This window comes from Siphateles boraxobius, unplaced genomic scaffold (assembly GCF_051911475.1).
Source record: "Siphateles boraxobius isolate OS27281-9 unplaced genomic scaffold, OSU_SipBor_1 130, whole genome shotgun sequence".
NCBI classification, from domain to species: Eukaryota; Metazoa; Chordata; class Actinopteri; order Cypriniformes; family Leuciscidae; genus Siphateles; species Siphateles boraxobius.
In genome coordinates, this window is record NW_027508734.1 from 6,886,460 (window position 1) to 6,900,855 (window position 14,396).

At 40.3% G+C, this 14,396-nt stretch overlaps 1 protein-coding gene across 2 annotated transcripts in view; it reads left to right on the forward strand.

The window, feature by feature from the left end:
* The window catches only part of nlgn2a (neuroligin 2a), a 266,646-nt gene that overhangs the window by 246,026 nt on the left and 6,224 nt on the right, over nucleotides 1–14,396 (forward strand). For both annotated transcript variants that reach the window (XM_077227550.1, XM_077227549.1), the window contains 3 exons: nucleotides 10,338–10,523; nucleotides 13,152–13,417; nucleotides 14,221–14,380. In XM_077227550.1, the coding sequence (XP_077083665.1) occupies nucleotides 10,338–10,523; nucleotides 13,152–13,417; nucleotides 14,221–14,380 (612 nt within the window). The remainder of the gene's footprint in view (nucleotides 1–10,337; nucleotides 10,524–13,151; nucleotides 13,418–14,220; nucleotides 14,381–14,396) is intronic.

Consider the following 14,396-nt stretch of genomic DNA (forward strand, 5'->3'; position numbering starts at 1 on the left):
TTAGCGGCATCTAGTGGTGAGGTTACGAATTGCAGCCAACAAAAGTTACGGCGGCCGACAGGAAAATATGTCATCGTCTGAGACAGCAGAGACTAGCCAGTTCAGCAATGTGTTTTTTTTATCAGGATAAATTAAGAAATTATGTTTACTTAATTATTCAGTAAAACTATATGTTATTGCGAATATTATTGTTACTCGTTCATCATTGTGTCAGTGTTTTATTCGCTGAACTAAGCTTGCTTCCTTGCATGAAGAGCAACATAGTAACGGAACGCGTTTGTCCGTTTAGGGCTACTGTAGAAACATGTCGGTGCATTTCAATGTAAGGGGATCCGCGGTGTATGTAGATAGAAACTGCTCATTCTAAGGTAATAAAAACATAACGGTTCATTATGCAAGGTCTTTATACACCACTGAAAAGTTATGGATCTTATATTGCATTTCTCTCAATAGATCCTGAGAAATATTACACAATGCACCTTTAATGCATTATCCCTTTACTCTTTTCTAAAGCCCTGATATTGCACTCAGACTGTAAAACTGCCTCACTGGCAGTTAGAGCACCTGTGGAGGTGTGCCTGTGTGCGCGTGTGTGTGTGTGTGTTCCATCATGCAGTGCCGGACTACAAATGCCCACTGTCACCCCTATTTCACCCCCCATTACCCTGGGCAGGAGGGCCAGTGGAGTGTGTGAGGGCACAGCAAATGAGAGCAAATGGAAGAGGGAGTGAGCGAGAAAGAAAAAAATCAAAAAGAGAAATAGAAAACATAGAATATGAAAGAGATCCCAGCTTATTATTTTGGTTCAGATTTTACGGAACATAAAACAGACTCATGCACACATTTGCTTACTTTCAGAAAACAGTTTCTATAGCAGTCTCATGTGTCTATCTCCTCCATCTGTTATCTCGTGTGTGTGTGTGTGTGTGTGTGTGTGTGTGTGTGTGTTACGTGACAACTAAAGAAAACTAGGTGAGGAGTCAATTGCAAAAGAATAGTGATTTATTTAATAAAAGAAACATAAAGTAAAACAAATACCCACAAGGGGGAAAAACATAATATAAAACAAAACAACAACTTCAAAAATCAAACATACCGGAGGTCACGGGAAAACAGGAGACGTATACAAAACAAAAAACCGACACAAACTGCAAACACTAAGGAACTTATAAAAGGGACAAATCAAGCAGGTAAAGAGGGATCAACAGGTGGGGCAAATGAAACCAATAATGAGATAACAAGGAGGGTGGGATCGAGACAGAGACAGGAACACAAAACACCACATGTGCTACACGAGACAGGACAGGCATGTGACATTACCCCCTCCTTAAGGAGCGTCTACCAGACGCTCCACTAGGGACGTGAAGGACAGACCAGGGAGGAACAGCCCAGGGAGAGGCGGGAGGGACAGCCCAGGGAGGGACAGACCAGGAAGGGGCGGGAGAGACAGACCAGGAAGGGGCGGGAGGGACAGACCAGGAAGGGGCGGGAGGAAAAAACCCGGGTGGAACAGGAAGGACAGTTCAGGAGGCCAGGGTGGAAATGTCAAAGACTCTCCCTTGGGCGGCCAGGGCGAAACAGACGACCCATCGGGCGGCCAGGGTTAAGCAGACGACCCATCGGGCGGCCAGGGCGAAGCAGACGACCCATCGGGCGGCCAGGGCGAAGAAGACGACAGCCCATCGGGTGGCCAGGGCGAAGAAGACGACAACCCATCGGGCGGCCAGGGCGAAGAAGACGACAGCCCATCGGGCGGCCAGGGCGAAGAAGACGACAGCCCATCGGGCGGCCAGGGCGAAGAAGACGACAGCCCATCGGGCGGCTAGGGCGAAGAAGACAGCCAATCGGGCGGCCAGGGCGGAGACGACAACTGTCGGGCGGTGCAGACCCCTCGGGCGGCCAGGGCGAAGACGACCACTCGGGCGACCACGGCACAGGAACAGACTCCGGCTCAGGAACAGACACAAGGACAAACACAAAAACAAACATTGGCTCAGGAACAGACACTGGCTCCCGCTCAGGAACAGACACAAGGAGAAACACAAAAACAAAAATTGGCTCAGGAACAGACACTGGCTCTGGCTCAGGAACAGACACAAGGACAAACACAAAAACAAACATTGCCTCAGGAACAGACACTGGCTCCGGCTCAGGAACAGACACAAGAACAAACACAAAAACAAACATTGGCTCAGGAACAGACACTGGCTCCGGCTCAGGAACAGACACAAGGACAAACACAAAAACAAACATTGGCTCAGGAACAGACACTGGCTCCGGCTCAGGAACAGACACTGGCTCCGGCTCAGGAACAGACACTGGCTCCGGCTCCGCGGGCAGAGCAAGGTGCCTGGGCGGCGCCTGGGCCTCCGGGATGGTGTCTAGATCAAGCGCCACCGGACAAGTTGTTGAGGAGGCCTTTCTCCTCCTCCTCCGTCTCGGGACCACCGGACTCGGGACCACCGGAACTAGGACCACCGGACTCAGGATCCCCGCAACAGGGACCACCGGACTCGGGACCAACGGAACTAGGACCACCGGACTCAGGATCCCCGGAACTGGGACTACCGGAACAGGGTCCACCGGAACAGGGTCCACCGGACTCGGGACCACCGGAACTGGGACCACCGGAACTGGGACCATCGGAACTGGGACGACCGGGCTCGCGACCACCGGACTCGGGACCACCGGACTCGGGACCACCGGAAGAGAGACCATCTTCCTGGCCTCTCGCTCTGCACGCAAGCGAGACCCTCCACCATCGCCTCAAAGGTACTCCCATCATACGCACTCCTGAGCACCCAGTCCATGGGCTTGTCGAGAGCATAAAAGAAAAGGTCCTTAAGTGGCCCTTCGTTCATTCTTAATCCCTCCGCTGCTCTAAGGAATTCGGCCGCAAACTTCCTCATACCAGCCCCTTGTTGGCGGAGGGAACTTAGCGACTGAAAACAAAGAATACGTTCGTAGTGGGGGCACGACACAGGGGGAGCTGGAGGGTGACGTGAATTCCTTCACTGAGTCCTCGACATGGTCGGTTCGTTCTGTTACGTGACAACTAAAGAAAACTAGGTGAGGACTCAATTGCAAAAGAATAGTGATTTATTTAATAAAAGAAACATAGAGTAAAACAAAAAACCCACAAGGGGGAAAACATAATATAAAACAAAACAACAACTCCAAAATCAAACATACCGGAGGTCACGGGAAAACAGGAGACGTATACAAAACAACGAACCGACACAAACTGCAAACACTAAGGAACTTATAAAAGGGACAGATCAAGCAGGTAAAGAGGGATCAACAGGTGGGGCAAATGAAACCAATAATGAGATAACAAGGAGGGTGGGATCGAGCCAGAGACAGGAACACAAAACACCACATGTGCTACACGAGACAGGACAGGCATGTGACGGTGTGTGTGTGTGTGTGTGTGTGTGTGTGTGTGTGTGTGTGTGTGTGTGTGTGTGTGTGTGTGTGTGTGTGTGTGTGTGTGTGTGTGTGTGTGTGTGTGTGTGTGTGTGTGTGTGTGTGTGTGTTTCTCAGTCTTGTCCCTACAAGCACAGTGGGAATCATAGCAAAAAACTGTGAGCAACTACACATATAATAGCAACAAACACACTTAAATACCCATCTCACAATTCTGACTTTTTTTCTCACAATTGCGTGATATAATGTCCTAATTGTGAGTTATAAAGTCAGAATTGTAAGATATAAACTCGCATTTGTGATAAATAAACTCGCAATATGACATCTTTTCTCAGAATTGTAAGATATAAACTCGCAGTTGCGAGTTATAAAGTCCAATTCTAAGAAAAAAATATTTTTTTCCTCAGAATTGCGAGTTAATATCTCACAATTCTGAATTTATAACACCCAATTGCAACTTTATATTGTGCAAATCTGACTTTATATTTCTCCCAATTGCGTGTTATATTTATTTCTCGCAATTGCAAGTTTATATCTCACAATTCTGACTTTATAACTCCTAATTGTGACTTTATATCACGCAATTGTGAGAAAAAAATTATGAGATTAAAAGTATAAACTCGCAATTGCGTGTTATAAAGTCAGAATTGCGAGATTATTTCCTGCAATTGTGAATTTATATCTCACAATTGAGATAAAAAGTCGCAATTAACTTTTAAAGTGTTTTATTCTGTGGCGGAAACTAGCTTCCATAGAAATGCCATGGAAGAACCATTTTATTCCTCTAAACAGTTCCTAAAAGAATTTTTTTTCCTTTGTTTGAAGATCATTTTAAAAATCTAAAGAACCTTTTCATGTTATGGAAAGGTTTCATGGATTTTAAAGGTTCTTGAAACCACAGATGCCAATAAAGAACCTTCACTTTTAAGAGTGTAGGAGGCCAAATATGGGTCATTTTTTGTTATGTGGTGTCTTTAAAACTGTAACTTTTGAGAAATTGCATGTTCTTGAGTCAAGGAGGAATTTCTCTGAAAGGCTACAACAGACTTTTGAAAATATGCCCTGGTTAAGCTTCAGGCACTTTATTCGTTTATTCAACTTTTTTTACAAGAAAACTGCAGGATGCCGAACAGAATGGAATCTGACAGGAAAAAAGTTAGACATTGCTTTGTGAGTGATTGAGAGTACGGTGAAGTAACGGTGATGACTTGATTTTTTTTATTTTTTTTAGGTATTACCAAGTAGTTGTATCAGAAAGAAAGGAGTGTTTAAAAGTTAACAGACCAAATGCATCACTAATACTTCGTTTACGCTGTTGTTTTACCACCTGGCATAATGTTGTCCTATCCTGAAGGAGGATGTGCTTAAAGGAACTGGCTTATTTAAAGGGAGATTACAAAACACTAATGGAAAGTGGCATCAAGTGATAATTGATTAACAAACTGAAAAGCCCAAGGAAACATGTTTTGTTTGAAGCATTTCAATGAGAGAAATGAAGGAACACCTGTAATATTTCTCAATGAATTGTCAGTTTTTCCATGTCAGAAGTTTCATATTGTAGCACCCGAGGATATGGCAAATACAGAAACATCTGCTCAAAGTAGAATAAAAATTATTAAAAAATTCACCCCATGTTCAATTAGTTAACGGAATTTAAATAAAATGATTTGCATCTATAGAAATGGTGAGTTTACTATTATCAAATATTACTAATATACTAATATCAAATATTTTAATCATATAACCAATGATAACACGAAAAATTACTGTATGAATAACCCAACAGTTTTCTGCTAAAATCCAGGCATTTAAAAAATGCTCGACAAGTGTCAAAAGACAGAATATGTATAATTTAACATTATGGTTATATAAAATAAATGGTTGTGAGGTATTGTAAAAGCAAATTATATCTTTAAAGCCATTATGAATTGTCACCTCACACACACACACACACACACACACACACACACACACACACACACAAAGAAAGCTAATCAGAAAAGTGGGATCTTATTTTGCATTCCAAATTTCTGCTGAGGATTCTTTTAGAGGCAATTTTACAGAGTCGTTTAACTACTGATGGCACTACACACACACACACACACACACACACACACAGTTCTCCAGGATAATGTGGCTGACAGAGCCCAGAAATAATGATAATGAAGATAAATCTAAAGCTGAAGATGTTAGGGGGTGAAATCTCAGTAATGACTGTAGTGGTTTTAATGGCTGCTCACAAAACTCAGGCCAAAAAACAATTTAACTTTGTTATTTTAAGGTTCACAGAGAGATTTGAGGCCAGCGGACATGTTTGAGCAAGAGGTTGCATTGTACTTGCAAATCATTTGACTGCGGTGAGAAATCTACTATTGGTGACGTAATAAATCTTAACAATATAATAATACAATAATAGAATAGAGTAATCCAAATATCTCTCTCCACATTCTGTGTGTGGATGTGGACTGCATGCCAGCAGTGTATTGAGGGGGCTGGAATTGATTAAAAATTGTCATAATAATTGTACACTTTGTGAGCAATTCACTAGGAAGGAAGTGTGTCCTGCTGTTCGCACCGTTTATTTCACTCAAACATTTTATTTCACTGTTGGAGTTGTTTTAGCACCCAATTTACTAAAGGAATTATGCAAATAGCAAAGGCATGATGGCTCCATCATTTGATCATGTGCATGTTAAACTGACACAACTTTTTTAGTGAATTCGCCTCTTATGCTTTCATTAAAAAGTGAGAAGAATTGGACAAAATTGTGTCAGGGATCGTTTTTAATGAAGACGCAACAGATTTATGATGTGTGTTTAACTCATTGGGGTTGATGTAGGACTCCTGTATTTGAGTCGTATAGGTTCACACACAGTACGGTAATTTAACGGAGTGACAAACCTTATTCTATGACCGAACACCCGTACATTTTCAAGACAACTGCATTCTCGGACTGGAGAAGTAGTTATCCGTCACATCATACACTGATAAAAATTAAAAGCGTATATAAAGGTTACAAAATTAAGTCAAACCTACTCAACTTTTTAATACTGGCGTTCCCATCATGCACTGGGGCATGAATAATTAATAAGGTTCCCCAGCTGTGTTTACACTGTTTTAATATTGCTTAATTTCTTATGTTAAATTTACTTAAAAAATCTGCATGCAAAAATTTGCTAATGAAAAATTTTTACTTTTTTTTTTTTTTTCAGTGTACAGTGTGAGAGAGCCGCTCTGAGCTGCACAAACACAAGTCTACCGTGTGTCGCAGGTTTTCGTGGCTGTTTTCGTTTTCGGTAGCTTACAGCGACGGAGACTGAGATATGAGATGCAGTGTCGTCTGAAGCTTTCAGATCCAGTCGCTGTTCTCCACCGGAACGGCTCTCGTCAGTTTTGAGTTCTGCACAACTCAAATGCTCCGCTCTCCACCCGAGATATATGTATATATATAGTCACTGTCACTATAGTAAATGCGGTTGTCAATCCCAAAAACTGGCACTGGGAACGTAGACTTTGACAGCTGATAAATCTTATAATCGATCCTGAAAACATAAACATCAACCTGCAAGGCCAATACTGAAAAACAAGGTGAAATATTGTGAATAAAGTGTGTGTGTGTGTGTGTGTGTGTGTGTGTGTGTGTGTGTGTGTGTGTGTGTGTGTGTGTGTGTGTGTGTGTGTGTGTGTGTGTGTGTGTGTGTGTGTGTGTGTGTGTGTGTGTGTGTGTGTGTGTGTCTGAACGCTGTGATAGATAAATCTACATTGTTAACTGTCCTTCCACAACCATAATCTAACCTCTCTTATCTCCTCAACCGCAGACTGTCACACATCACTTATGAATTCAGCAAGTCTGATGATATTCACAGAAATCCAGCAGAAAGGTCGTAGGTGAGAAGAGTAAGAAGAGTTCTGTGCTCATGTATTTTTGAGAAGTGAGAATACAGCGGTCTGAAAGCTGAAAGATGTACTTTCACAGGCAGTATGTGGATGTAGGAAGGCATCAAGGCACTTCTGTGTTTGTGTAACATCCTCTCTATAAGACGCCTTCATTGGGTCGGTACTTATCATTCTTTTTAGCCTATAATAAGAATGAAAATAGTCTCTGACAAAGTGGCTGAAAGCTGTAAATTAGTTTATACTATACCGTTCCAAATTTAGGGTCAGAATTAATGTTTTTTTGTAGATTTTTTTCAGCAAGGACACATTTAATGGATCGAAAGTGACAGTGAAGACATTAAAATGTTATAAAATATTCTATTTCAAATAACTGCTGTTCTTCATTATACTTTTTATTCATTATGGAATCCAAGAAAAACATGCATCACGGTTTCCACAAAAATATTAAGCAGCACAACTGTTTTCAACATTGATAATAATAATAATAATAAGTAATGTTTCTTGAGCACCAAATCATCATATTAGAATGATTTCTGAAGGATCATGTGACACTGAAGACTGGAGTAATGATGCTGAAAATACAGTTTTGATCACAGAAATAAATTATATTTTAAAATATTAAAATAGAAACCCTTATTTTAAAATTGTATAGTATTTAACAATATTACCGTTTTTATCTTTAATAACAAAGGCAGCCTTGGTGAACATAAGAGACTTCTTTCAAAAATGTTTTTCTGTACCATTATGGTGAAGCCGCACTGCCTTCATTAGTGGTTTCCATCTTTTTTTAATGCACATTTTGGGATATTGCATAAAAAATGCTGGATGGAAACACCAAGATGCAAATCAATTCTAAAAATGTGCATTAAAAAACATATGTGCTCATTTGAGGCGGATGAATTTTGTTATGTAGGAAACATTCACAGCTATGATGGAAACACATGTATCAGATAAATTCCTGTATGCGCTTAAAAAAAAAAAGACATAACTGTGCATGATGGGACGGCATAACTGGACTAACCAGCGTCTGAAATGCTGTTTTTGGTCATTTTAAAATGCCTGAGCAAAGTTTGACATATAATCACGATTCGATATAACTGGGTATATATGATTCGGTATAATTCCCTCCCAGAACTGTCTTACACGACTGCATTCCCGCAGCATCCGCCTCCAAAAGCAAGATAACATGAACACGTTTATTGCGTTTCGTCTGCATGCTCTGAGGCGCAAGTCATTCACTGACCTGGCATGGTTTTCCACAAATCCATTTTATTTCCCGTGGAATATTTTTACATGCGCTCTGGAGATATTATCATATGCTTCCGTGTGTGTGTGTGTGTGTGCGTGCGTGCGTGCGTGTGTGTGTGTGTCAGACTTTGATCAGTAAAGTTCCTGGTGACTTGGAGGCAGATGAAACAGTTTTTCCAAATTAGAGCACCCACTCATTCTCTCACTCTTTCTTCTTCTCTGTATTTTATACTGCCACACATACACTCTAGGCTTCATTCTTACACTGCTGTTATAAGCTGCAGACATTTGACTAAATAAGATCAGTCATTAATTGCCAAATCACATGTTTTTGTGGGGTTTTAGTCCACCATTTTTCATACTTTCTTCTTCTCTTCTTTGCTGTGCTTCTGTCCAGCAGTTCAGTCAGTTTTATAGATGATTTACTGCTAAACAATGCCAGAATGATGGCATTATTGCAGATACACTCTCAATCAGGTTATAGTATTATTTATATTCTATTATAGTATGAGTTAGCTTTTATTTTTAAACTTCCAGTTTTCATTTTAATTTTGGTTTAAGTTTTATTCATTTCATTGTCATTTTTATTAGTTTTGAGGTCTGCAAAGTTTTAAAGATGTGCACGACAAATAAAGTTATTGTCTCCGAAAAGAAAGAATTGATTCTGAACTGCTGAAACGAGTCGTCAGAAATTCCAGTCTCACTTCCTGTTATAAAACTACGTAACAATGCAATACATTTGCATAATGCCAGTCTATGGTCTTCATTGGCTGTCTATGAACAGCATCTACACACACACACACACACACACACACATTTTTATTCAAAATACAGTATTGGCCTTGCAGGTAGATGTTTATGTTTTCAGGATAGATTAGAAGATTTATAGCATTCAAAGTCTACGTTTCCATTAGTTGTAGCTGAGACTGGAAGAGTTTGGTTCGTGTTGTTCATGTCGAGAAGACGCTGTTTTCAGCGCTGAGATACACTTTGATGCACTTCAAAAGAACGAGGACTCGCACTGGAATTGATACAGTAAAACTGACGCCATCGTTACTGTTCGAATCGCTGTGTCTCAAGCGCTGAGTAAGGGAGAGACTGAATCTTTGAGAAATGTGGTATTGTACAATATTATGTGTATATTAAGTGTGTTTTGACCTTGGATGCATGTAAACCTGTTGAGACTCCAAAACAAAATAAGGAATATTTAAATTAGCATAATAGGGGCACTTTAAATTTCTCATCTAATGGACTGTTTTCACAGACTGTGATGATGCGTTTACAGAGGTATGAACATCGCAAATCTAGTAAAGTTTTTTTATATTATACTTATATCGCTATACTTTGTGTTATATTACCGTGGCAATTACCAAAAAAAAGAAAGATCGTTGCTGTGAGGGAGTTTCTAATACAACGGCTGAGGGAGTGATGGCAAGTTTGACATCTTTCTCTCTTCTGACTGCCTCAATCAATCTCTCTATATTTTCCCTCTCTTTTGGAAAGTCGTGGAAATGCTATCATGTATTTCTTCTTTTCCTATTGGAGCAAATGGGAATCCAAAAACTATATTTGCTGTCACCTCCCGTTCACCACTATGGGAGTTTAAACAACTATGACGACTTGCACACTTCTAAGAACCCTGTAAATGTGAAAAGGGTCCATATTTATATTTTATTTTACATCAGCTGTATTTTAACAATTTTAGTTTAATACTTTTAGTTAACAATTATTCTGTATTTTTCCGCTTCTGCTTCTCTTAACTGCAGGTTTTCTAAGCACAGGAGATCAGTCTGCCAAAGGGAACTATGGTCTTCTGGATCAGATCCAGGCGCTGCGTTGGCTGAACGAGAACATCGGACACTTCGGTGGCGACCCCGAACGCATCACTATCTTTGGCTCTGGAGCCGGAGCGTCTTGTGTGAACCTACTCATCCTGTCCCACCACTCCGAGGGTATGAAAACACATGTGTGTGTGTATGTGTGTACATGCATGTTAATGTTTTAACAGACTAATACTGTGTGTGTGTGTGTGTGTGTGTGTGTGTGTGTGTGTGTGTGTGTGTGTGTGCGTGCGTGCGTGCGTGCGTGCGTGCGTGCGTGCGTGCGTGCGTGCGTGCGTGCGTGCGTGCGTGCGTGTGTGTTGGGTAGGTTTAGGGGTTGTGTGTGTGTGTGTGTGTGTGCGTGTGTGTTGGGTAGGTTTAGGGGTTGTGTGTGTGTGTGTGTGTGTGTGTGTGTGTGTGTGTGTGTGTGTGTGTGTGTGTGTGTGTGTGTGTGTGTGTGTGTGTGTGTGTGTGTGTGTGTGTGTGTGTGTGTGTGTGTGTGTGTGCGCGCACGTGTGTGTGTGTGTGTGTGTGTGTGTGTGTGTGTGTGTGTGTCTGTGTGTGTGTTACCTAACAAAATGTCTCACCGCCCTGTCCAACTCTGTTCTTTACAATGCTCGTCAAAAAAGCCCACCTTCACCCTCACCATCGTCATCTTCATCATCATCACTGTCATCCTCACCTAACATCAGTCCTCCAGCCCTCATCTGTCAATCACACCAGGTAAGTCATGACAGTTGTTATCCCTGGAGAAAACTGTCATGTCATCCTAAGCCAACAGGAACAGATAAACAAATAAAGAAGAGCTTTTGTGGGTAAGTGTTAAGATTCCCTTTAAGAGAACAGATAAAGTTCACTGAAGTGGAGCAAAGAAAGAAACGAACTTTTTTGAGCACCACTTAAGTAAATATGTGTTAGTGTGCCTGTTTGAAAGAGCTGGGTAAAGAGAAAAGCTCAGGCGTGTTAGCAGAGACAAAGCTACAGTATCTCCGTATTGATTTCCCTGGGAAAGGTAACATGCTCTTCAATAGTTAAAAAGACAGATAGAGAGGAAGGAGGGCAGGACAAGGAGAAGAAGAGCCCTTCGGTAATATGTTTCTACTCTTCTCTTGAGAGAAAGAAAAAGGCTTTGTTTGTTAAGTGTTTGTAAGAGAAAATGCTACAAGAGAATAATAGATTTACTGTTATTAATGCAAGATGGAATTTGCACAACGTTAGCTCAGTAATCACAGAAAAAGGTTGTTTGTGCCAAACCGAGTCTTCATATTCTTTCTTTTTTTCCTCTGTGTTTTTTCTTTGATGCAATTCCAGCTGACACTGTGCTGAGCTCAATTGGCATTGACATAATTCCATCCCATTAACAAGCTGAATATATTGATAATACAACACTGCATTTAAATAACCATACTACAGTACACCATCATATCACTGTTTAATGGGTTGATGTGAAATACTTCTGGAAAATTGGCATGTCCTTCAGTGTTTAACTCTTTCCCCGCCATTAATGGAATTTTCCAGCAATCCATGTTTTCACTGTTGTACAGTAGGGGGCGCTATTGTGTATCTTCTGAAAGAGCACAGCATCTCTGGTTCAAAACACAGGTGAAGAAAAAGCGATAAACATTTGCTTATGTACATGTAAAATAACATTAAACAGCATAAAAGTATGGTTACACTTTATTTCGTTAGTCACTTTAGACATTCTACTAACTATAAGTAACTTTTCAACTACATGGCAACTAACTGTCATTAGAGTATTAGTAGACTGTCTGTAGACTGTTAGGTTTGGGTTAGGTGTTAGGGTTCGGGTTAGGAGAACAAGTTGACTTGTAGTTACTAAGTTACTTATAGTCAGTAGAATATCTGTTGGGAGACCAACAAAATAAAGTGTAAGCAGATATTAAGCAGACAGTCTACTAATACTCTAATGACAGTTAGTTAACATGTAGCTGCAAAGTTACTTATAGTTAGTTGAATGTCTAAAGTGGACTATCGAAATAAAGTGTTACCAAAAGTATAAATCAAAACAGCCTAACGAGTTCTAGGACTGTGAAGCTTTACGGGTGTTGATGGACTCCATCTACTTCATCTGTGCTTTGATCATCGTTCTGAATCCCATCCGGACGTAGACGTTGACATTTTTTTGTTCAAAATGTTGCTTATTTATGAAACTTACCCACATTCAAGTGTTGATAAAAGAAAAAAGGAATGCATGAAGCTAGAATAAAAGCAGAGCAGAGGCTCTGTTCTTTCTTTTGATATATTGCATGTTACATTACATGCACTTTCTGGAAAGACGCTTTGAAACGATATCGATTGTGAAAAGCGCTGTACAAATAAATGTGAATTGAATGTTCATATAATCAGACAATTAAATACTCTAGGGGACATTTTTGTGAAAATGATCAAAAATTTTGGTGCTGGCTGGCAACTTTTTTGTTATTGTTTTAAAACGCTGGCGGGAAAAGTTAAATAACAGTTTGCTAATTATAATTAGTTAGCATGCCGCGTTAATGACCCCTTGACCCTATATTAATTGTGAGACCACTTCATGAGATATTTGTAAAAATTCACACCCCAGAACCATCAGTTTCATGACACTTTCCATCAGATATACAAATACATTTCAAACTAAAATGTTGATGTTTTTGGACATGTTCAACATGCATCAACTACCCATAATGTGTAAAAGCCAGGTCTAATATGTGTACAGGTTTTCTTGTATGTAGTTAACAGCTTGCTGTCGCTCCTCCCACCCAGGCCTGTTTCAGAGAGCCATCGCTCAGAGTGGCTCAGCGATCTCCAGCTGGTCCATCAGCTACCAGCCCCTGAAGTACACCAAGATTCTGGCTCGGAAAGTGGGATGCACATATGGGGAGACCGCAGACCTGGTGGACTGTCTCCGCAGGAAAAATTTCAGAGAGTTGGTGGACCAGGACATCCAGCCGGCCCGCTACCATATTGCGTTTGGACCCGTGATGGACGGAGACGTTGTGCCAGACGACCCCGAGATCCTGATGCAGCAGGTGATTTTGAGATCACTCTCATTTGTGTTGGTGGTTGCATTCATTTGGATTCAGCTTAGTTTATTATTACACATTTTCCATGGTGAATCGCCACTTTCCAAGCAAAGGATTAGGAGGTTGTTCAGTTAACCACCCAAACTACGTTTTTTTTTTTTTTTAACCAGATCTTAGTGAGGTGTAAAAAGTGATGTAGACATTTTGATATTTTGTATAATGGTGATGATGTGATGGTAATGACATTTTTTACTATTTGCAGAAAAACATGTGTCAAGCTTATCAGATCAATTAACTTTGAATTCATAAAACTAAATATAAAATTGCCTTTTTAAAAATGTAAAAAAATATATATTTTGTAAACTGCCACTGCTGTTCTGCATTTCGATCATATCCACATATAAAAATTTGTGGAAGAATTTTTTTTTTTTTTTAAAGGAAGATGATAATTTATTTTTATTTATTGAGAAAAAAACAAAGGATTTTTTTTTCAGATCTTACGAAAAAAGAAAATGTATCTGACGTTAACACCTTTAAAGAAATTTAAAAAGTCTAGGTAGGCAACAAGCCTCACACAATTTGCCTTTGAAATTCTGGTGAATGTAACATTTCAAAATAGGAATGAGTAATTAAAGATACATGATGAAACATTTGAAGCTATTATAATCTACTCTTTAAAACTACGATTTTTAAAGCCATAGTAAATATCATTATCCTGATATAAATTAATTGAAAGTCTGTTCAGTGTCCTCACATATATATTGAAACAACCAGGTATCAATCTGGAGGCAAACTTCTTTCTCCACTAGGGGGAGTTCTTGAACTACGACCTTCTGATTGGTGTAAATCAAGGGGAGGGTCTGAAGTTTGTGGATGATGGAGGCACTGAGAGTGAAGAGGGGATCTCAGCTGCAGCCTTCGACTACACTATCTCCAACTTTGTGGATAACCTCTATGGATACCCTAAAGGTAGGCTCTTTTCTGA